This window comes from Rhinolophus sinicus, linkage group LG04 (genome assembly GCF_036562045.2).
Source record: "Rhinolophus sinicus isolate RSC01 linkage group LG04, ASM3656204v1, whole genome shotgun sequence".
Classification (NCBI taxonomy): domain Eukaryota; kingdom Metazoa; phylum Chordata; class Mammalia; order Chiroptera; family Rhinolophidae; genus Rhinolophus; species Rhinolophus sinicus.
This window is the reverse complement of record NC_133754.1, coordinates 106,908,951-106,932,578: the sequence shown is the minus strand read 5'-3', so window position 1 is coordinate 106,932,578 and position 23,628 is coordinate 106,908,951. Positions and strand designations below refer to the sequence as shown.

Genomic DNA, 23,628 nt, shown 5'->3' with positions numbered 1-23,628 from the left:
CATCGTCATATCATCACACGGCATGTCATGTCACATCATATCACACGTAAAGCTGCACATCACAAAAGCTCAACTATGGCTGTGCGCCTCCCCGTTTTTGTAAGAGCTGGGTGAATTTTACTTTATCTCTGCCTGTCCACATCTTCTGAATACCGGTATCACATCCTACAGAAGTACCGGACTGTTTCTAACAGCGGCCAAAGAAGACTGCTCAAAGGGCAGAAGGCAGCACTCACGTTGTGTCCATCTGACAGGTGGGGACGCCAAGGCCAGGGCAGACGCACCACCTGGGGTCAGGCACCCCCACCGCCACCTCAGCCCTGGGATGTCCTCCTGGGGCCTGTCCCCCAGGGAGTCCCCCCAGCCCTCATCACACTCCTCGTGAATCGTGTGTCCCCCTAAACCCATCACCACAGAATGGCAGAGTATGTCTGTCCTGTCCCCACAGTTTGGACAGAAAAGAGACCACAGTGGTGTGCTGTGCTCTGAGACAGGGGACCCTCCCAGGGCTAGGGCCTGCCCCCACTCAGCATCCCTCAAACAGGGGGACCCTCCCAGGTGTAGGGCCTGCCCACCTGCCCCCCACTCAGCTGACCATGGATGTGTACCTATGACCTGGCCTACAGGCTCCCAGAAACATGACTACACAGGTGAAGCAGGACTGAGGTGGAGAATGGGTGTCAGTCAGACTGCAGCACACATCATTCAGGGCCAGGAGGCTTGAAGGGACCCAGGACCCTGCACACGTGGAGAGCACCCACCCTCCACTTACCCTCTGCAGGGCCACTTGGACACAGCAGAGTTACGCCCTGGAAGGGACCCAGCATTGGTCCCAGAGCAGAAGGTACCTGGCTGCCCTACCCACACCACCAGCTCTCAGAGCTTCTTGCCCCTCGGGAGCACCAAGCCCTGCCTCCCCCACACCCAGTCCTCCCCGAATCCACGAGCAGGAGCACTGCAGCCTGGTAGGGGAGAGGGAAGTTCGCTTAGCAGGGAGGAGGGCACACCACTGCCATGAGGGAGTCTGCACAAACGGTCAGCAAGTCACCCCAAATGCAAGTGTCAGGGCCGTGACACCCCCACCTGCACAGCACGAGTGCTGAGCAAGTCCCAGCACCGTCCCCCAGGCCACAAGGGGTGCCCAGGACACCCCCACTCAGGGTACCACACAGACGGGCCCAGGAGGCTGTCTCACACCGACATGGGGTCCTCCTTCCAGGTCCCGGTGCTGACTCAGGGCCAGTGCTAACGCAGGATATGCCGTGCTCAGGGCCTCGCTGGGGTCATGGTCACCCCTGAGCCCCTCGGCAAAGACACAGGCCTGGGAGGGTCCCTGCACAGTGGCTGCGCACCCCAGGGTCAGTTCCATCCGCTGGCCCAGCCCTGCCCTGGGAGCGGCCCCACCTCAGCAGTACCCCCCACCGTGGACCCCCAGCCTGTGGGTGCATCTGCACACACATGAACACACATGAGCACGGCACAGGCAGGGGCACGCATGACAGGAGGGATTCAATAGAGTTTAATATATTTCTCAAGGAGAATATAAAGAGGGTGGCATATCAACACAAAAACTCCACTTTCTGTCACAACACACCATTCCAGCAGGTGCCACAGCCTGGGAGGCTAGCAAAGACATGTCATTCATTCCAGCAGGTGCCACAGCCTGGGAGGCTAGCAAAGACATGTCATTCATTCCAGCAGGTGCCACAGCCCAGGAGGCCAGCAGAGACAGGTGCCCACAGCTGTCTCACGAGTCCTGTGGCGCTCGCCCGGGACTGTCCCCCTCGGGCGCCCACAAGGAAGCCCATGTGTGAACTGCTCACTGAATGGTTCGCTATAGTGGCAAGAAATGCGGACATCCTGAGATGGACCTATGGCAGTGACAAAGGTCATGAGGTCCTCAGGGCAGTTAGAACCCGGTGAGGGCGAAAAGCAGCAGGCGGGGAGACCCAAACGAGTGGGGAACAGGGCTGTGTTTAGGGAGAAGGGCATGGGACCTTCTCTTCCTTCCCTAGTCCCCAGTTCTCTGCAATCTGCTGAACTCCACTAAACTAAAAGCAGAAAGCAATGCCAGCCATGGCAGCAGTCGTGTCACCACCAGGATCTCTTCCTCCCCGGGGGACGGGGGGGTGTGACCATGGTGGCTCTTTCCTCAAGTGCCCCCTTTGGTGTCTGTTCTATAAGCAGCTTTGGGGTTTGTACCAAACACGTTAACCGGACACAGAATCCCGACCCGTAACACTTGCCAAGCCCTGACCACACTCCCGGGGGGGGCAACATCTCCTTGAGGGGCAAAGAGGAGGGGCAGGCCCCATCCCCCGAATGTGTACTGAGAACCGATTGTGTGCTGAGTGACGGGAGACACAACCCTCGCAGGAACTGGGGCACCTGGGACTCCTGCCCGTGGGGCTAGCGGCCAGGGCCAGAGATCTGGGCAGGGGACCCCCAGGTCTACAGTCTGAGGGTTGGAGAGGAAGATAAACACAGGAGACTCCTGATGGTAACCAGGGGTGGGACGAGGTTTGTTAGTCATTCTCTCTACTTCCTGGCCTGGTTAGAATTTCCATGCTGACAAGTCAGAAATAACAACGCGGGGAAGTTCTGGCCCTCAGTAAGCTTCAGACGTGCTGGCCTTCTCCCTGATTTGGAAACACCAGACATGACCCTATCGGGGTGGCTGGGGCAGGTGCAGGCACTGTGGCAGCCCCATGGTCCCCTAAAAGCTGCCATCACCCCCACTAGGCAGAAGAGACAGAGGGTCAGGAGCGGCTCACAGCACCCTCCTGGGGGCTGCACACCCAGGTGCCTTCACAGCACCCCCCAGGGAAACTCAGCAGAGGGGGCATGATGAGCTGGGCTGGCTCCCTCCCAGATGGCGGCAGGCGCACTGTGGCCCATCCTCAACACCCACTTGAGGGCAGGCCAGACATACATCAGCCCCCACGCTGGATCATAGGACGACCCATTCACCCAGCCCAGCCCCCACCAAGCAGCCGCCACCCTCTGGTGTCCCAACTAAGGATGCCTAGAAATCCACCCTGCCCCGGCCACAACACCCAAGTTTGCCAAGCAAGCAGGATGGTTCCCACGCCCCTGTGAGGGTCTTCTGGGCATCCCAGTGGTGCCCCTGGCAAGGGATAAAGTTGGGTAAGGGTGAGTGCCAAACACTGGGATCGTCTGTGCTCACAGCCACCAGGACCAGACTGGTGTGGGGGGGGGGGGGGGGAAGGGGAGCATCCCTGACCGCCAAAGAAATGGGGGGCCCCATGTGACAGAGGAAGAAGGTGACCCAGACACCATACTGTCCACATGGGCCTTGGGGAAGCAGGAGAAGTCTCAGAAGGAGATCCAGGCCGAGACGCCGGGGGACCACCTGGCTCTGTCAGTGTCCTCGCTGACAGACCCCGGGCGCGACCCCAGAACACCACGTAAGGCTCCGCATGGGTTCTAGGCTGCAGCTGGTGCCCAGAAAGCAACTGCCCGGGCTGCAGGAGAACCGTTACTGTGACCACGGGCTCAGCCTCACGCTGAGGGGCTTCAGTCAGGCCACCCGGGTGTCCAGGCTCACCCACCATGAGATTGTCTTGCTGTCCAGACCCCCAGTACAACCCGTGACCCCATGATCTACTGCCCCACAGGCTGCATAGAGGAGCCAGTATCTCTGCCCTGCTTACAGGACTCCACAGGGTCGGCCATGGCTACGGGACCCCTTGGGGAAGAACCTGTGCCTACAGGACCCCACAGGGCGGTCCTCAGCCCAGGTGGCGCAAAGCACAGGCCTCCGTGCACACTGCTCCCCACTCCCTCTGTGTAGTACTCAAAGAGTAAAAGGCAACACCAAAGATAAAATAAAATCTCCGCAGTGCCAAAAATACCTCCCCACGGGATGAGGGAGCAGGTGCCAGCTTCCACAGCAGCAATAGTTGCTATGGATACGGGGCTTCAGCCAGCAGGAGGTGGGGACAGAGATGGGGGACAAGTAGGGGAGAGGGGCAGAAATGGGGGAGGAAGGACAGAGAAGTACAGACCAGAAATGGAGGGAGAGGGACAGAGTCAGGGGAGAAGGGACAGAGACAGGGTGACAGGGATCAGAGACCGTGGCAGAGGTTGGGGAAGGAAGCAGACTGGGGGGGGGGGGGGGGAGGCAGAGATGGGGAGAAAGGGGACACAGACAGGGATGGACAGAGATGGGGAGGAGACAGCAGTGTGGGGGAGGGGCAAGAGAGACTACCTGTCATTGGGAAGGAGAGCCCCCCTCCACCTCCCCACCCCCAGTAGGTGAGGTCCTGGCACATGCGCAGCTCTGTGAGGGGTGGACGGGGCATGTGTCCTCCTGCACCTCAGCCCCGGTCCGGGCCAGCCTTGCCCGGAGGTTCTGCACCAGGTACTCAGGCCTCTTCCAGGCTCTCCCCTCAGAAGCCACCCCTCCCAGGGGACCAAGGGACACCGTTCCTCACAGGCAGCCATCTTATGCCCCGCTTCCTCCTGCTGCCCAGCAGGGAGGCGAGCAGGGAGCCGGGAGGCCAGCATGAGGCCTGGAGAGGACCACAGCCCCGAGCTGCGGATCCCCGGTACCTCACACGCAGACGTCAGGACCTGGTCCCTGAATCCCGTTTTCAAATCCTCCTCCAAGGCCTACAACAGTCCCTTGTACCCACCCACAGGCCAGGAGAGTAAGATACCCCCAGCATGGCCTCAGGTAAAGCCCTCATGTGCAGCACTCACTCCAGACACCCGGACCCCAGACAGCTGTCCCTGCCCCCTGCCCGAGGGGCACCCACCCAGGGCACCGCCCAGGCTCCAGCCCTGCTGAAAGCAAGCCCCGCCCATGAGGCCCCGGGCCCCTAGGTGGTCTCTCCCAGCCAGGGGCTGTCCTCTGTCCACTGGGAGGCAAGATGGCGCCCTGGGACTCCCAATAGCAAGCCCAAGCAGCACAAGAAGGTGGGGCCTACAGCAGCAGCCTGCGCCTAGGGATTTGCGGGGAATTCGCCCTGGCCCAGCTTCTACAGGACCCCAAGTTCCATGGTATCTTCTGTCAGTACGTCTCCCTGGGGCCCTGCTACCCCCTCTACAAAGCATGCTCACGGCTCGGAACAGCACCACCTGAGCAGACAGCAGCTCCCCCCGCCCAGCACAGGCATCACCTCAGGGCTCTGAAAGCAAAGGGACCAGACCAGCACAGGAAACTCAGGTGATGGCACTGGGCCCACCGGGTAACCCAGGATCATCTCCCACCTCAGGGACCTCAAGAAACCCTTATCTGCAAAGTGCCCCCAGCGCGTAAGCTGGCACGTCCGTCTGGGGCATGCGGCCTTGGACCCCTCCATCACCGAGCCTCTCGCACGCTGCCCGCCCAACTGACCCTGGGCCTGGACACAAGACAGCCGCCCCACAAGCACCCTGCTGACCTCCCCTGGGGCCAACCATCTCTTTTATTTTGATTTTCCCTTCTGTAAGTGAGGAAGGGAGCCCCTCGGAGGCCATATTGTATCCGTACCCCCCGTTACTGCCATCCCCGCTGTAGGGACAGAGCCCCAGAAAGTAGTTTACAGGCTCTCGGCCTCATGTGGAAAGGTGGTGGCTCAGGTGGTGGATGGCCGTTGGCTGTAGCTGATTGGCCGTCGGCTGTGGCCGGTTAGCCGATTGGCCGCTGGTATAACTGCTGTGGCTATGGAGGAGAGCCGAGGATTGCCGAGGAGCCGAGGAGAGCGGAAGAGAGCAGAGGAACAGAGTCGAGGAGAGTGGAGGAGAGTTGGTTGGTCGGTTGGCGGAAAGGCAGACGGCAGGTTGCGCGTCCGGTGGGCCCAGCCTCCAGTGAGACCATAGTGGTATGACTCCCCTACCTATGGCCCCGTGGGTGTTCCTTTTTGGCCTCACCATATCCTGCGTTCTTGTGTGGGGAGCGGGAGCAGAGACCCCGCAGACCGCTCCGCACGACAAATGGCGCAGCGAGCAGGGTCTCCCGCACGACACCCGCCCATGTTTTGCGCTCTAGTGGAGTGCACAAAGCATGCTCACGGCTCGGAACAGCACCACCTGAGCAGACAGCAGCTCCCCCCGCCCAGCACAGGCATCACCTCAGGGCTCTGAAAGCAAAGGGACCCGACCAGCACAGGAAACCACGCAGGCTGTCATCACAGCCACTAGTAATTATACTCAAGATACGAAGGTCTTTTGAAACCCTCATGATTCAATCTCCACCAAACTGCACCTACCCCGCCCCGCCCGCAATATTTTCCTTCCCCTAAAGAGAAAACACAACAAGAAACCCTTTGTTTAAAGGCCATCAGCCATGGAACATTGGCCCCTCCCCAGTTCTTGCCTTGTCCAGGGAAAAATCTTTCACTGCCTGGCATGGCCCTGGCCCTACTGCCAGGACTCCAGGCGTCAGCTCCCCCGGACGAGCCTGCCCCAAAGGGCTCGTCATTCCCACGGAAGCACCCACAGGGCAGGCAGGCCTCTTCCCAGGCAAGCACGTGCCCACACAGGCCAGCAAGGCCTGATGGGGCGTCTTCACTGCACAGAGCCTGTCCACGTAGCAGCCAATGGACAGGAAACAGGCTCAGGCGCCGTGCTGCCATGCAGGCCACGGGGGCAAGACCACGGGGACATGCAATGCACCCGGGGCAGCCCAACCATGCCACCAGGGCGGACAGTCCTGGCTGGTAGCTGACCCCTCTGCTGTACTGTCAGGCACCCATGCCAAACCCTAGACCCCTGGCCCCTCAGAGCCCCTTCCAGGGTCTGGGGCCAAGAGTTTGTGCTGAGTCGAGTCTGAAGGGTGAGATCCCACTGTGACCTCTGGCCCAGCAAGTTCCGATTGGCAAGGCTGCCTCTGCTCCACCTTGCCAGGCCGTGACAGGCCCCTGCTCTGCTCACAGACACAAAGGGCCTGCCTCAAAAACGCATCCATAAACTGCTCCAGGAAGCAGCCAGGAGAGCCAGAACCTTCCAGAGTCAGTCTCGCTCTCCTCCAGGAACAAAGCAGGCCTTTGTGTTTTATCGTCGCCTTCATCAAATATTTACAGAGGCTGACAGACCATTTCAGGCAAGGCAGACATGAGCCAAACGCCAGCCAAATGCCACGCTTCCTGGGACCCTTGGAGGGGCAGGCGGGGCAGCAAGGGGGTGAGGGTCTGGGTCCTTGTCATCTGCAGAGCCCGGCAGGCTGCCGCTGCACAGCCGCATTGCAAGGACAGAGGAACAATGAACAGCCTCCACGCCCAGGCCTCTGGGAAGCCAAGAGCGGGGGCGTGAGTGCACATGCACCCACGCCAGGGCAGGCAGGCAGGGCGACAGAGCTCCCCACATGCCCGCATCCTGCTCAGCCTCCCCCTCCCACCTGTGACACCAAGTGTCGGGCAGCAGGTGGATGGCCAACAGACTACAGGTGCCCACATGTGGACAAGGGACCAACGCTGACTGGTGCAGCCAAGGCTGTGGCCCAAAGCCAGTCATGATGAGCTCAGGCAGTGGGAAAGACTGGACACTCACTGAGGCCCACATGAGAAATTCTATGGCAAGCAGCCAGTAATCCCCAGAACGGAAAGTGACAGTGGGGGTCGGGGAGCTCTGCCTCTGACGGGGGGCTCACGGCACTGACCTAGGCCACAGCAGCTTCACCTCCCAACAATCAAACAGCGCCCCTCTGTCCTTCGGTGTCTTATTGTTATAAACACCACCTATCCATTTCTTTTTTAAAGCTCTTTACTATTTCTTTTCATCCGCTTTTGCTTCATTTTATTTCGAGCTGACCACTTTTAACATGTTTGGCCGCTTTCCCTCAAGTCCTCTGAGGTCCACCCAGCTGGCCTCCTTTTTCACCTTCTTCTCACAAATGGCAACGCAGTCTGTACACATCTCACCTCATGCAGCACCCCGTACCTAGCCCGAGCAGACCACCCGAGGGCTCCCAAACACACACTAGCCCTGCAGGTACCCAGGAATGCCATCCAGCAGAAGTTAACCTCACACCTGCAAAAGCAGTTGAGCAAGACAGGAGCAGACAAACCCCTGACGCCCCACACCCCAGGAGCTGCTGCCCACTAGCACCCCAGGCAGAGAACCCGACCCACAGTCAGCTAGCGCCACCCCACCGAGGGCAGGAGACTGGTGGAGCAGGGCCTGGAATGCCCCAGACCCCATGCCCCTCCCACCCCTCCCAGTGGGCTCTGCCGCCTCTGCATGAATCCAGTTCACTCATGCTAGTACTCCATGGGGTCTCCAACACCCCATGGCCAAACCAGAACCGCCAGCTGCCCAGCCCACCTATCGGAGACACCAAGAGCCAGCCACCTTCCCCACCAGCACAGCCCCTGCCTGCTCCCTAGGGGACGGCCCCTCCCAGCATGAATGGTCCCTTCGCCACATGGCAGCTAATGGGGGGTGGCTACTGGTTGGGGTCCATTCAGTGGCCACACAAGGCCACAGTCCAGCCCCCACACCCTCATCCCAAGTCCTCACCCAAAACCCTCAAACACCAAGTCTGGGCATCTGTCACAGGGAAGACCCACCCTGCTCAGATGCCTCTAAGAAAATATCTGGAAGCCTGACAAAGGACAGACAGCCACCAAGAACAGCCTTTGTCCCCCAATGGTGCATGTGACGAGCCGACCCTCCACGTCATGTCAGGCAGGCAAACCATCCCAAAGCAAAATGCTACATCGGCTCACCCATGGGTCACAGCTCCAGGGTGTGGCCAGGGCCAGGCTGGGTGCTGAACGTTCCCAGGGCCCAAGAACATGTAGCCGTCTAGACTGTTCCACAGGGTCCTCTAGCACTAGCCCGCTCTGCCTGTGGCTGTGGCCGTCCAGATGCAGACCTCAGGTGCCGGATCCCTGACCGCTGACCACAGGAGCGCAGGTCAGCCCGTGATAGTCTGGGGAGGACAAGAGAAGCAGTGGAAGGGGCACCTCTCTCCCATAACCAGCGACGCTGGAGTCCCTTAGGTCAGTCACTGGTGTTGTGTAAAAAGGCTCAGGATGGCGGGGTTTCCCTGAAACCCATGCCCAGAGGCCCTCAACACAAAGAGGCCCCGCTATTGCCCCCGCCCTGCTCCCCATCCTCTCTCCTCCGCCCCTCAAGTCTGCAATGATTCTTCCAAAAAAGCCAAATTCACTCTCCTGCTTGAACCTCTTAATTAAATAAATTCCTCAGAACCTGTCGGGCAGGTGTCAATAGTTTGTTGCTGGCCAACTCGGCAAGATGACTTCCTGCCCTGAAGACAAGCATGGCAGCCACCTTCCTTCTAGGGGACCCTTGCAGCAGCCAGGCTAAAACGCCACAGCCCACATGGCATGAGGGGAGATGCCCCGACGTGTCCCAGCCCAGAGGCAAGAGGGCCAAGCTCCAGGGGCAGAGTCAGCGCTGAGCCCACCCTGAACGCACCCCCTGGCAGACAGGAGGCTGGGGACCACTCACCCCTGAGGAGGGTTATCGACAAAGCTGAGGCGGGGGGCCCGGCCCTCTGGGTGACTCACCATCACCGCACGTTAACGTGGATGCTACAATTATGACTTTGCAAGAACATAAAAAAGAGACAAGACAGGCTCGTACCAAAGTGAAAACTGCTGTGTCACAGGAAGGAGATTTGGGGTAGTTTTCTCTTTTTCGGGTTTCAGCATCTCGCATGTCCACCACATTCCTAGGAGCTGATGGAGCTGGAAACGTCCCCCATTCGGTGGCTTCTCCATCCGTCACCTGGCACCCCTCGGTCCTCACAGGTCCCACTCACTGGCACATGGGGTATGCAGCCCGCCCCCCCCCCACCATCCACAGCGGGGATGACAGGGGTGCTGGGGTAGACATGAGCCTCAAACAGGCAGCGAGGTCTGAGGACAGCCCCCCGGAGGTTGGGGAGCACCTGCCAGCGAACCCCCTGCACGGCTCCTTCTGTAGTCGAGCAGCCAGCGCCAGGGGCCCAGCACAGCGCCAATGATTTCCCTCAGAACAGGCCGTGCGCCCGTTCCGGGCTCAGGGTGGCACGGGCAGGAGGCTGGCGGCCTGCGACCTGAGAGGACCACCCTGCAGTGCTGCCTCCCAGCATACCCCCAAGCGGCCCAGGCAGGTCCCGGCTCTGCCACTAACTGCGCACTGAGAGAGGGACCAACCTGATCAGCATCTTCCCAGAAAGCCCGATGACTCCGGCAGGGTCATCCCCAGATGCTGAGGCCCAGGTCAAAGGTCATGGGGGCAGGAGAGTAACCCCTCGCAGTGTCCCTACTTCTTCATCAGCCAAGAGATCCCAACTGGCACTGCCTGCAGGGGGCCAGTCTGACCTGAGTCTGCTCCTACCTGGCAGAACCGCAGCTCCTGCAGGACAGCCAGAAAGTCTAGAACATGGTCTCTGTAGCAGAAAAAGGCAAAGCCAAAAAAGATTCAAAAATAATAATAAAAATGGTGGAGAGACTGTGCTAGATTAAAACTGACATAACAACCGGATGCAACGCAACACTCGACTGGGTCCTGGATCCAAACTGGAAACTGCTGAGCACAATTGGGAGACACAGTCTATGTCAGATGCATGGCTGACAGTGTCCGAGTTAGAGGTGAGCGTGACACAGCTGTGGCTTCGTGGGCAAACGCCCTAGTTCCTAGGGAGACGCTGCTACAGTACCAGGGTGAGGCGCAAATGGCCCAGAAGAAAATGTGAGCAGAGATACAGCGATAAAGCAGACGGGCCCAGTGTTAACAACTGCTAACACCAACTTCCCTGTCAAAGTTTTTCAAAACAAAAAGTTCGTGGAGAAATGAAAACTGGATTGGGGGCTGAGGACAAGGCTCCCACAAGGGGAGAGGGGAGGGTCCGGAGGCAGGGTCACAGGGATGGAGGTGGGAAGTGAGGGGGCGGGGCAGGGAGGGACCCAGAGCCCAGGCAGAGAAGGGCCTGAGCACAGGAAGACCTTGGGGGGATGAGGTAACCAAGACAGACACAGGCTGTGGCCCCGCCCGCAGCCTGCCACCCTCCCTACCAACAAAACCCACTGTACCCAGCCCCAGGGAAGAGACCATAACCTGTCTATGCCATCAAGCCTTTCCCAGATGCCCTTGCAATCCCATTCTAGCCACAGAAACCAAAGAGGATTACTAGTAAACACTTTCCTTTATGGATTAAAATGTGGAAACCAAAAACTAACCTCCACATAACCACCCACTTGCTTCCTGCTTTCAAATATGACTGTGATGCCTGGTGCTGTGGCAGCCTGTCTGCCACTCTGAAGCAATAAAGACTGGGGACAAATCCAACGCGGCTGAGGGGAGTACGAGAGAGACGGAATGCACTGCTGGCCCTGCCGACACTGCTGAGCCGCTAGGGCCCGGAAGCAGCCATCTGCAGGCTTCAGTTCTGGGGGTGATCAGAAGGTCTGCGTTGCTTAGCCACACTCAGCTTGTAGCTGAGAATGTTCCCAGCACCTCCACGCTTGAGCAAGCACACACAGAGCCCTGAAAGCTGGGGCCTGGGGGAAGAGTGGGCATCGGAGAGAGGATAGGTCCTTCCTCTGCAGCTTCTGGCCTCAGACAAGTGGGGAGTCCCTAGGGCAAGGCCGACTTTCCATGTCTAGCTCCAAGCACTGCCAACTCCAAGGCACCAGTGACGAATGGGAGGGGAGCCCCACAGGATTTGCGACATAGCCAAGACATGCCATGGGAAAATCTGCACCTCTACGCACAGCCCAACACACCCTCACCAGAGCCCTTCCTGGTCCCACTAGAAGCGGGGAAAACAGAACAAAACGTGGAGGGGGTGCCTCCCACGCCCATCTCTTTGAGAGCGTCACAACACAGCTAGTGTTTTACAGGCTCTGAGAAGTCCCACAACAGCGACACCTGCCTGAGCAGCGCTCCCCACACCTTTCTATGCGACACTGTGCACACAGAAGATGACCATGAGGCCAGAAGCCTGAGGCAGGCCACCCGCTGGGTCTCGCTGTGAGCTCAGATATGCCCTCCGCTTCCCTGAGCCTCTTCATCTGTGAAGCGTCCTGAAACCCCTCAGCTGGTTCTGAGGACCCACTGAGCTCATACAGGGGTCTAGAAGTGTGAGACAGACCTCACACGCCAGAGCTTCCTTCCTGCCTCCCTGCCTGCGTCCCGCCCACAGCCAGCTGACAGCCAGGCCTGGACCTCCCTGCCAAGTGGGTGCCCCTGAAGCCCAGCCAGAACAGCCTTTTGCAAACCACCAGGACTCGAGGGCACCAGGCCCCTCTCCCAGCGCCCCCACCTCCACCAGCTCCTCTGCCCATGAGTTTGCGCAGGGCTCACAGCACAACGTCTTTAATTTCGGAAGCCACTGTGCAGCCCTCACTCCTCAACACTGGAACATATGCCCAGCTAGAGCGGAGGTGGGCGTGAGAGGGACCACCTTCCCTGAGCCCATCCAGCTCTGATGCCCCTGGAAGCACACACTCAGGGAGCCCACAGCCAGGGCAGCCTCTCTGGCCTAGGAGGCTCTGTCCAGCCCCTAGGCTCCCCCAGGAATGGCCAAGCAGAACTTTCTGAAAAAGTCCTCCATGAGGACCAGAGCAACACCCACAAAGAAGGGAATGAACACCTAAACCACAGCCTCTCCTCACAAACCAACAGTGTTGAGACACTCCAGAACCAAACAAAAAGATTTTAAAAGCTGTGACACCCTGTGATTGCAGCTGTATCTATAAAAACGATGTATGTGTGTGAACAAACTTCAAACTTCAAGGAAACATGCAAAAATAATAAATTGTATTCACTTGGATTATGGGCGCTTTTTTTTCATTTCTGCAAACTTCTTTAATGCAGTTGTTGTGCTGTTTTTTAATTAATAGGCCTATTTTATAGAGAAGTTTTAGGTTTATAGAAAGATTAAGCAAAAAGTAGAGTTCCCACAGAGTCTCCCTCCCCGCCCCCCACACACAGCCCCCCATTATTAACATCTTGCATTAATGTGCTGCATTTGTATAACTGACGTGCCAATATTGACACATTCTTATTAACTTAATTCCACAGTTGACCTTAAGCTCATTCTTGGTGTTGCACAGTCTATGGGTTTCCACTAATGTATAAAGACATGTATCCATCATTATTTTATCATACAAAGTATTTTCACTGCTCTCCTATTCATCACTCCATGCCCCCCAAACCCCTGGTGACCACTTTTTCTTTTTTTTTCTTTTTTTTACACTGTCTCCATAGTTTTACCTTTTCTAAAATGTCATATAGTTGGAATCACACAGTATGTGGTGTTTTCAGACTGGCTTCTTTAACTTAGTAATATCCATTTAAGATTCATCCCTGTCTTTTCATGGTTTGATAGCTCTTTTTTAATCACATAATAATATTTCATTGCCTAGATGGACCACAGTCTGTTTATCCATCACCTGCCAAAGGACATCTTGGTTGCTGCCACGTTTTGGCGATTGTAAGTAAAGCCGCTGTAAACATGCGTGTGCAGGTTTTGGTGTGGACATGTTCCCAAGTCCTTTGGGTAAATGCCAAGGAACACAACTGCTGGATTATGGTAAGGGTTTGTTTTGTAAGAAACTGCCAAACTGTCTTTCAAAGTGGCTGCGTCATTTTGCATTTCTACCAGCAAAGAAGGAGAGTTCCTATTACTCCACAGCTCGTCAGCATTTGGTGTTGTCAGTATTTTGAATTTTCACCATTCTGATAGGTGTGCACTGGGATCTCTCTGCTGTTTTAATTTGCAATTCCCTGATGACATAGGATTTAGAGCATCTTTTCATATGTTTATTTGCAACCTGAATATCTTCTTTAATGAGGTGACTGTTAAGGTCTTTGGCCCATTTTTAAATCAAGTAGTTTGTTTTCTTGTTGAGTTTTAAGAGTTCTTTGTATATTCTGGATAATAGTTCATTATCAGATGTGTGTTCCACAAAGATTTTCTCTCAGTCTGTTTTGTCTTCATTCTCCTTTGGTGCCTTTGCAAAGCATACGTTTTCCATTTTAATCAAATTCAACTTATAAAGTTTTTCTTTCATGGATCATACCTTCGGTGTTGTACCTAAAAGGTCATCTCCATATCCAAGGTCATCTAGGTTTTCTCTTATGTTATTTTCTAAGAGTTTTACAGTTTTGCATTTTACATTTCGATCTGTGATCCATTATGAGTTCATTTTTGCGAAGGGAGTAAGGTCTGCATCCAGAGTCATTATTTGCATGTGTATAGCCAGTTGTTCCAGCACCATTTGTTGAAATGACCATCTTTCTCCACTGTGTTGCCTTTACTCCTTCATCAAAGATCAGTTGACTATATGCATGTGGTCTGTTTCTAGGCTTCCTATTCTATTCCAGTGATCTATTTATCTATTCTCTCATCAGCACCACACCGTCTTGTTCTTTTATTCTTTTCCAAAAAACTTTATGTATTTCAAGAAAGCTGGCATAATTAGAGGAAGTAATCAAGTATTCTGGGTAATCTTAAAATTCAGCCCTCCTGAGAACAGAACCAGATTTGAAAACTCTTTGAAGCAGGAAAACCTGCAGCAGACCCTCAGAAGGGCTATGCTTCTGTCCTGAACTGTCCTTGCCGGGGGCCTCGCCAGCCCACACACAGCCCCTAGATTGGGTGTGGCCAGAGGCAGATCCTAAAGTGCTTCTTGAGACTCCAGCTGCTGCGTTCACACCCTCTCCTTGTCTGTGGCTAGACGGCTGGACAGGGCCGGGTGTTCGGCCTACCTGCACTGAGGCCCCACACCACCCAGGGGTTGATTCCTGCCACAGGGCAGGTCTCCCTGCCCCTCCACGTTCAGCTTATTCTCTACTTCAACCTCTGCCTCTTAAAATGTTCACTTGAGGGGAAGCAAGCATGGGGGAGAAAGGCTTCACTATGCCTGCTCAGTGCTCAATGCCAGGCACACTTCTCAACAGTCTCCATAACCCTGTGAAAGTGGGCTAGCACTATCCCCATGGCACAAAGCGGTAAACCGAGGCTCACAAAGGCAGGTGCCTTCCTCATGGCCTCCCTTCTGGGAAGCTGTGGGGCTGGGGTCTAATGTATGTAGCATGCCCCCTGCTTCTGGGCTGTTTGTGTGCCTGGCTGCAAGGCTCCTGAACACGTTCCCACCAGCACAGACAGACACCAGGGCCCACCTCGCCACTCAGCCAGGACGGACGGCAAAGGAGACCCAGGCAGGCAGCCCGCCCAAACCTCTGCTGGATCAGGTCAAGTTCTCCTCCATCAAAGCAGTGACCTGGAGCTCCGTGTCATCACCTTGGGCAATCGCCCAGCTCTGGCGTGAAGCTGGCCCAAGCCACAGGCACTGAGAGACACTGACAGCCACATGGAAGGCTGCTAGTCCAAGCCTTTTTGCCAGAAAAGTGGCAGGCAAGCCCCCAGCCCATGACGGCAGAACGGGCTCCACCGTCCCGCAGGCCTCTCCAAATGCCCCTCTCTGAGGTCCGTCCTGATCACTGTGGTGCCCCCAGGGTGAAACCATAGGACACACTCAACAAATGCTGGCTGAGCCAACGAACCATACTAGCGCTGTTGAGCCCTGAGCATGGGACCTGGCATCCAGAACCTTCTGGAACATGAGCTCCATCTCCTCCTCTCTTAGCAATTCTTTTTCTCGCCACCATCACTTTATGGCCCACAACAACCCACCAGAAAGCTCGCCCACCTCAGCGTAAGCCCCCAGCCACCACCTGGAAATGGCAGGGGAGGGTAGAGGGGGAGATGCCCACTGGCCTCCTAGAGAATAAGATGACCTGGACGTCCTCCCTCTAGGGCCAAGTTGCTGGGTGATTCGGGCCTGAATCACACCCAACACATCAGGGCTTCTGAGGACACCCAGAAAGGCACATGCTCGGCCTCGGGAGCGCCCTGCTTCCAACAGGTAAGGAGCCGCAAGTGCCCGGCGTGCGGTGACGGTGACCCAAAGCTCAGGCTGCTTGTCTGCCATCACTGACCACACCTGTCTAGCCGGCGTCCCCTGGGGCAGGGGCGGGGTGTCTGGGTGTTGGGCACCCACATTTCTGCACTTCCAGGGGAGCAGGAGAGTCATCTTCACAGGCCTCTAGGCAGCTGGCACCAACCTTTCTCACCAACCAAACCAGAACCATGGTTGGCATGGCGCGTGGTGTCACTTGAGAAAACAAGTCAGTGTTGGCAACAGATTTCAAAATACAGCTCTCCCAACAAAATTAAGGTCTTAGAAGATGAGCAAACATTGAAAAGCAGGGGACCACCTGCCAAACTGACTGCAGCCCTAAGTGTCCTGCTCCGACTTGCAGGTGCTACGATCTCCTCAGCACGCCCCTCTTCCCCTCCCCACATCCACTGCTGGGGCCCCTCAGAAAGCAGATGAGGTCACTGGAGGGACCTCCCACCCTGGCCCAAGGCTGCCCAGTACTGCAGGGCATATGCCTGGCTGTCTGTGAAGGGCGGTGGGCCTGTGCAAGGTCATCTGAGTGAGCTCAGTGCCGGTACAAGTGGACCAGCCGTGGCCACAGGACTGGGTGCTGGGCTGCACCGACCACAGGCAGACTGGCCACCCTCTGAGGACAGCGAGTAGAACAGTGCAATCGGCATGGCCGCGCACAGCAAGCCTCCATGTGCACATCTACTTCGGGGCACAGACAGGTGAACAGGACACAGACATCTGGCTGGGGCAGGTGCGTTGGGAACACATGGTGTCTCTGTGGCCTCATGAAGGGAACACCAGCAGGTCACAAATTATCGGGTCCTGTGGTCCCCACATCTGCAAAGCCCTCCCCAGCCTGGAGCCCAGGCCATCACCGCTCCCCAGGAGCCCAGCTACCTCCAGGCAGCACGAAACAGCAGGACAGCTTCAGGACAGCACCCGGGAGCCCCGGGCCTGTCCACAGTGGTGGGGCTCAGCCCGTGGTATCGTGAGGGCCTTACAAGCGCTCAGGCAAAGGGTTAAGGACTGACAGCGAAGAGGCAGAATGACCCCGATGCTGGGCGTGGGCCCAGACACCAGCGTGGGAAACATGGGTTGGTAGGATGCCCCAGGAGGCAGTGCCCAGCCCTGTAGCAGCAGCTCACAGCAGCCTTCTGTGGGAGGAGGCAGCTCAGAGGGACTAAGACCCCATCTTCCCTGAAGGCAGGGGCCAGACAGAAGGGGCAGCATGTGCGCAGGTGCTGCAACAGGCTCTCCAAGTTCCCGAGGAAGACACGGAAGAAGCAGGTGGTCCAGGAAACACCAACAGGCCGCCTCCTACTAGGCTTCCGGATGCTGGCCAGATCCGGGGTGGCTACGTGCTCTCTCCTCAGGACTCACGCTGGCACAGAGGTGGCAGCAGGTGAGCGAGTGCCCTGAGCCTCCTGGCACACGTCAGGGGTCCAGATCTGCCTTACACCCCAGGCAGAGCCAACAACAGGCCCCCAGCTCCCTGAGCACTGTTTGACAGGACAGGGTCTATGCAGGAATACAGCTGGGCAAAGAAGGACATGGGTACATGGAAAACATGCACAGAGCAAGAGCAGTGGTCCTGGGTGTGTTCGCACCTCCTCCACTGCTACTGTAACATTTCTGATGCCAGAAATAAACATTCATTCAAAACAAAAGAGACAGGGAAGTAATATTTTAAAATGGCTTTCCCTCAAAATGAGTGTCATCTCTGGACGGCTGGAGAATTCAGGAGGTGACATAGCTCGCTGCCCTTCACTATGAGATGAACACATCTTGCTCTCTCTGCAAAGCCCTTTCAACACTAATAGGAAGGAAACTGGAAGTCACGGGGATCTGACGTCCTCCAAGCCAGACTCAAGGTCCAGAAATGCAGCCTTTCCTTCCCTTGGCAGGGAACCCCAGAAAAAGCGAGCAGGTCATGCTGTCTTAGTTCTGGGGGAGGCCAACGGATGCCAACGCCCCACTGCATCCCAAGAATGGGAGAATGAAACAGACTCCAGAGGGCGGTTTTTCACAGCCTTCCAAAGCTGCTGGCCAAGGCCCTTTTGGAAGAGGGTCTGAGGGCGGGAGGAATCCCATAGCTCCCTGCACTGAAGGCATTGCTCCAGGTGAGCAGCCTCCAACTGGGTGGGAGCCCTGCTGCCCCGGAATCCAGAGGGCACCCAGGTGGAAGAACATCTCCACACTGTGAACCCCTCCCCAGGCACAGAGTTAGTGTACCACCCCTTGCCCGATGCAGTGGTCCGAGAGGCCGACCCTGGCACCCTATCCTCCACACTCATTTCCAATCCTAAGTGGACGGCCACACCACGCCACGGGCCTCTTCCCATGATACTGCAATCCCCCTCTGCCATATGTCCTCACGGGTGACCAGGGAGGGGGGGACCTCAAGAGTAAAGTGGGAGAAACAGAGGCTGGACACACAGCAGGTTCTCAGCTGCTGTCCTAAGCTGGTCCCTCTCAGCCCCACCCAGCAGACCCCAAATGCTGCACACCGGCCCAAGGAAAACGTTAACAGTCCCCTCTTACTGAGAGAGAGACAGGGATGGTTTCCCTGCCCACTTGGGGCTCCCAGTAACTCCTGGTCACAGGAAGCCATCTCCGGTCTTTCCACTACCACCCAGAATGAAGGGAAAGACCCCTGGACAGGCAGTCTCCACCCCTGGGAGCTCTGCTTGCGGACCCAGAGGCAGAACCACTTGCCTTGCCTTAAAGGGAATGGAAAGTAAGCAGCTCTTCCTCCAAGGGTCACAGCACCTGCAGTGCCTCAACCAGATCACCGGGCTGCTGCTGATCACCCAGAGCTGCCTGTGCAGCGCCCCCCTCCTGGTCACCCCTGGGCATGCACTCCACAGCAGAGCACCCATGGGTGCGTGGAGTGCCACACCAGTTACTTGGCAAGAGTGAGACTGTGGGAAAGGAAGGCATGCGGCCGCACTCCAGAAGCAGGAAGCCTCCTGGCCTCTGCCGTCTTCCGTCTGCATCGTCATAGCCGTGGTGACCACTCACGCCCATGCCATCCTCAGCACACCCCAGGGATCCTAGGCCACCTCTCAGTGGGGCTGTGAGGGAGACGGGCTGTCAGTTCTTCCTGAAGGACTCCTTGGGATGCCCACATTTCCATGGCGGAACCAAGGGGTTTCAGGGAGGGGTGACCTCTAGACTTCTTTGTCTCAGGATAACGGCTGAGGACAGGCAGGCATCATCAAATTAGCCCAGCGCTCGCTCTCCGTTTCTCTCTCTCTCTCGCTCTCTCTCTCTCTCTCTCTCTCACACACACACACACACACACACACACAGACACACACAAGTGCGCTGCCCACCCCCCCCACAGCTGGGGCCTGGAAGACAGAGCAACCAAATCTCATTTCTGAGCCAAAAAGGCAGGCAGCCTGCAGTGTGGCGGGTGGCCCTGCATCAGGCCTGGAAGGCCTGGCTAACTTTACAGGGCTCTGGGGTAGGCTTACACCCCTGAAGCCAGCCCCATGCTGGACAGCTGCCCCCCCTCCCCCAAAACAGGGAGGGACAGTAAATACCCGCTGTGACAGGCAGAGCTTCCATGGCTCGCCCAGGACAGCTCGGATTACGGTTTATATAATCTTCCGGGGTTGGGGCTGACACAGCCAACGTAAGGGCAAGGTTATGAAAAATGCATGCCCAGAGCCTTTGCATCCAAACAAACAAACTACCATGCATGACATGGTTTTAAGACCTCACACATCTATTCTGTGAACGAAGAGGCTTAGAAAGCCCCAGAGGCCAGTCAGCACTTCCAGACCTTGCCCACAGGCCCAGGGCCTACCAGGCCCCACCTTACACAGACCCTGGGTCAAAAGAAGCCCCTCAGGAACCCTGAACTGGGGCACCTGTGACACCTTGCAAGACACGGGTGGACACTCACTTAAGAGCAAATCAGAGTTCGCAAGCCACCAGGTGATCTGGACACGGTCCTGCAGGACGGACATGGCCCATCCTGCTCCTGCAAAGACACTAGGGTCCAGACAGCCTGGATCAGTACAGCCCGAGAATTAGGAGTCAAAAAGGAGTAGCTCTAACAGACACGCCCTCCAAGTGCCCACTCTCCAGCCTAGGCCACACTGTGCCACTTAGATGCCACACTCCAGAAGGTCTCACCTCCACCACCCAATCTGTACCACACAGAGGGCACCCCTGCCCCCTGGCACAGCCGGCCACCCACACAGAGGGTGACACCGGGACGCCCCAGGGCTGTCTAAGGCTACACAGGACCTGCGCAGGAACAAGAACACGCAGGAAGCCCGCGCCCACCACCCACCTGCGGCTAGCGCGCCCCTCACCTGCAGCTCGCACCAGGCCACCTCCACCCAGGTCTCCGTGTCCAGCCCTTTGTACACCGTCTTGAAGGAGCCGCGGCCCAGCTCGATGTCGAACTTGAGGAAGCGGCCGTCCAGGGAGGTGGCCACGGCCTTGAGATCATCCTCATCGTCCTCCTCCTCCTCGGGCTCGTCCCGGCGAGCGCGCGTGGGGTCAGGCCTTGCCTCGGGCGCCCCGGCGTCCTCCTTCCTCTCTGCTGCAGCCGCCTGCTCTGCAGGGCCGCCGTCGGGGGCGGGCGCAGGGTCCAGACAGGGTTCCTGCGCACCCACAGGCTCTGTGGCAGGGGCGCTGGGCGGTGTGGCGGGCTCGGCGGGCGCCGGGGCTGCAGGGCGGCCGCGGGCGCGCTCGGCGATGAGGCGGCGCGTCTTGCAGAGCAGCAGCACCCGGCGCTGCAGCGGCTGAGGAGGCTGCGCGCCCGGCGCCTCGGTCGCCTCCAGGCCCGGCGGCTCCTCCTGGTCCGACTCCACGACGCTGCGCCGCAGGAAGCGCTGCGGCCCGGGCCGCGCAGCCCGCGCCCGCGGCACCGCCGCCGGCTCCGCCATGCCCGCGGGCTCCGCGCCGCTCCCGGCCTCCATCAGCGCGCCGGGGGCGTCTAGGCGGCCGCCATCGCCGTCCATCTCTGCGGGCAAGGACACACAGGCCCGCGTGAGTGCCGGCCCCGCCGCACCTGCCCAAGCGATGGGATGAGACAGCGCCGCCGTGAGGCCCGCGCCCGACCCACCCTGCCCGCCCGGCCGGCCGCCGGAGGGGCCAGCTGCGCTGTCCCACGGGAGGGGGCTGCAGACGTGACCCCGAGTCCCGGGTTGGGGGGAGGGGGCCTGCTGGGCTCTCCCTGGGGGCCCCAGGTGAGGCTACAGATAGGGAGGTTGCGCTACAGCGAGACACGGGCCAGGCGGCGGCTCCACAAAGGACGCGGCCCGGGGCCCAGTAGAGGCGCGCCGGGATGGGGCTGCGGCGGCGCGGCACGCACACAAAGGCGGCGGGCGGGGGGCTCAGCACTCACAGGGCCAGCGGGCGCGGTCCATGCCCGCAGCCCGGCGGGCGAAGAGGGCGAGGCCGCGCTCCCGGCCCGGTCGCTCTCACGGTCGGGTCGCGGCGCGGCTCCCTGGAACTGCCTGCTGCAAGGCCCGGCTCCCGCGTGCTGCTCCGGCTCAGCGCAGCGGCTCTCCGCACATTCTCGGACCCGGCGCGCTAGGAGGGCGGGGCGTCTGCTGCCCGCCCCTGGCCGGCGCGGCGGGGCGGGGCCTGGCACGCCCACCTGGCCTCGGGCGCGCGCGGCCACCTGCGGGCCGGCTTTCAGGCGGAGGCACAAGCCCAGGTACTGGCGCCACAGCCGCGCCGGCCTACAGCATCCCTCAGACTCCCACTCCCGGCGGCACTCCTCGCCCCCGAGACTCTTTGGACTTCCCCGCGAGGCTGCTGGCCGCGGAGGGCCCCCTGTGTCCCCGAGAAGAGGCACAGGTTCACCACCTCACCTGGCACAGCAGGTGTGCCGGACCTCGGAGCCCTGTGTCAGGGCAGAATGGGCAGACTGGAAGACTAAGACTCAGGGCCTGTGGTCTCTCCACCCTCAGGAAGACCTCAAGAAAAAGTCTGAGCCCCACCCCCATCGCAACAGGGACTAAGCCTGGTTGCAGGGTGAAGTGCCCTTGTCTCACTAGACCGGAATCCAACAGGACCTTACTACCTCTCCAGGAAGGCCAGTACTGCAATCATCATTCCCATTTTGCAGCTAAGCAAACTGAGGCCCCAAAGGCAGACGTTATCTGCCCTGAACCCCAGAACTCCTAAGACAGGCTGAATTGGGATGTCAGTCGATAAGGTTGTGGAGACCTTCCAGAGGCCCGGTGACCCACAGTGTTCTTCCTCACCCACTTCTGTTGAATGCCACCTTCCCGCCCAACCCCCATCTCTCTCCTCCTTCCTCTTCTGGACTCCCACAGACATGCCCTTCTCCTGGACATCTTGAACCTTATTGCAGGGAGGTAGCATAAGACAAAGACCACACTACTAGTTTCCAAGCCCTACTCCACACAAGGCACTGAGCTCACACCTCTCACCCTGTCCTCCATAAGCCTGTGGTGTATAGTCATTGGCCCACCTCAGAGGAGGAAAGGGAGGCACAGGGAGGCAACCGGCCCAGAGTAGATGCCAGGAGGTTCTCATGTTGGTCTCTGCCCCTGGGCCTGGCACACTGTCCACCACACAGAAACTTTCAGACTCAGGGTGTGCCCATGGGCTGCTCGACCTGGAGACCCTGGCACAAAGTAACTCGAGTGATATCAAATCATCACAGTTAGGGTGGGTGCCAAGTGACTTACCAGAGCAGCGGGACTTCCTGATACCCTGCAGGGTTCTGGCCGTGGGTGCCAGAGCCAGCAGAGACTGACTCGTGAGGGTTGGCATTTCTTCCCAACTCTGTTTGTTCAGACACCTGGCAATGTTGGGAGAATTTACATTTACACCATGGAAATGGGCAGACACCACAGATCAGGACTTCTCCCCACAGAGTCATGGTTCCACAGCGTGCTGGCACTGAGCCAGGCATTTGACACATGCCTGCTAAATACAGCCTCCAGTCCCCACATCTACTTGTGGGATAGGAGTCCAACGCAGAGTCCAGACAAGGAAGGGACAACAGCAGACACCAGCTCTGCCAGCCTGGGGAGACCCTTCAAGGTAGGGATGTGAGCGGGAACCCGCAGAGTTGGGGCCCTCCCAGCAGCAGTGGTGTGAGGATCTTTCTGTCTTCCCTGTGGAGGCTAGAGACCCCAACCTTGCCCTGCCATCTATGTAACTTTGGGCGAGTCCCACTCTTGCCGAGTTTAAGTATCCCCCCCGGAAGAACCAGCCTGACCATCCTTGTTTGTCTGCCCTGAAAGACTGCCAATTTCTCTCTCAGTCAATCCACGAGGGCACCATGGCTCCCAAACCTATGACATGAGTGCCCAGGCCTGTCCAAGGGAAAACTGAGAAGGGATGGAGCTATGCATGTTCCAGATAGATGCACGCCATTTGTGCCTCTTCCTTGCTCCCAAAGGGCCGCACTGGTGGAATGTGAACACTGTGCCTGCCTGGTAATGGAGGAAACAGCTGGCCATTCACATTATTGCCTGTGGGCTGCTGCCCATCCACAGCTCACAGATGTGCGTAGTATGGCAGCAGTATCCCCACACATCACAGGGGCAGCCTAGGCCCTGGGGAAGCAGAGACAACCTGCCCTGATTGAGGGCCATGTGCACTCTGAGCCCTTAGGGGTGGTTTCAGGCAGCCTGCTCACATGCCTCCCGTGACAGGGAGCTTCCGTCCTCTGCTGACCCATGACCCTGGGAGTGTCCAGCTAAGCAGCTAGTGGAGATCACAGTCTGCTTTGCAAGGAACCTTGGGCTGGGCTCTGGACCAGGTC

General features: G+C 58.1%; 1 protein-coding gene across 11 annotated transcripts in view; it reads right to left on the bottom strand.

Moving 5' to 3' along the window:
• The window catches only part of WNK2 (WNK lysine deficient protein kinase 2), a 110,343-nt gene extending 88,921 nt beyond the window's left edge, over positions 1–21,422 (bottom strand). For 6 of the 11 annotated variants that reach the window (XM_074330181.1, XM_074330182.1, XM_074330187.1 and 3 more), the window contains exons 1-2: positions 21,226–21,422; positions 20,186–20,841 (exon numbers count right to left, since the gene is read on the bottom strand). In XM_074330181.1, the coding sequence (XP_074186282.1) occupies positions 20,186–20,839 (654 nt within the window). In that variant the 5' untranslated portion in view covers positions 20,840–20,841; positions 21,226–21,422. The remainder of the gene's footprint in view (positions 1–20,185; positions 20,842–21,225) is intronic. The other 5 variants (XM_074330184.1, XM_074330185.1, XM_074330178.1 and 2 more) reach the window with 1 other exon arrangement.
• Between the last annotated feature and the right edge of the window lie 2,206 nt (positions 21,423–23,628).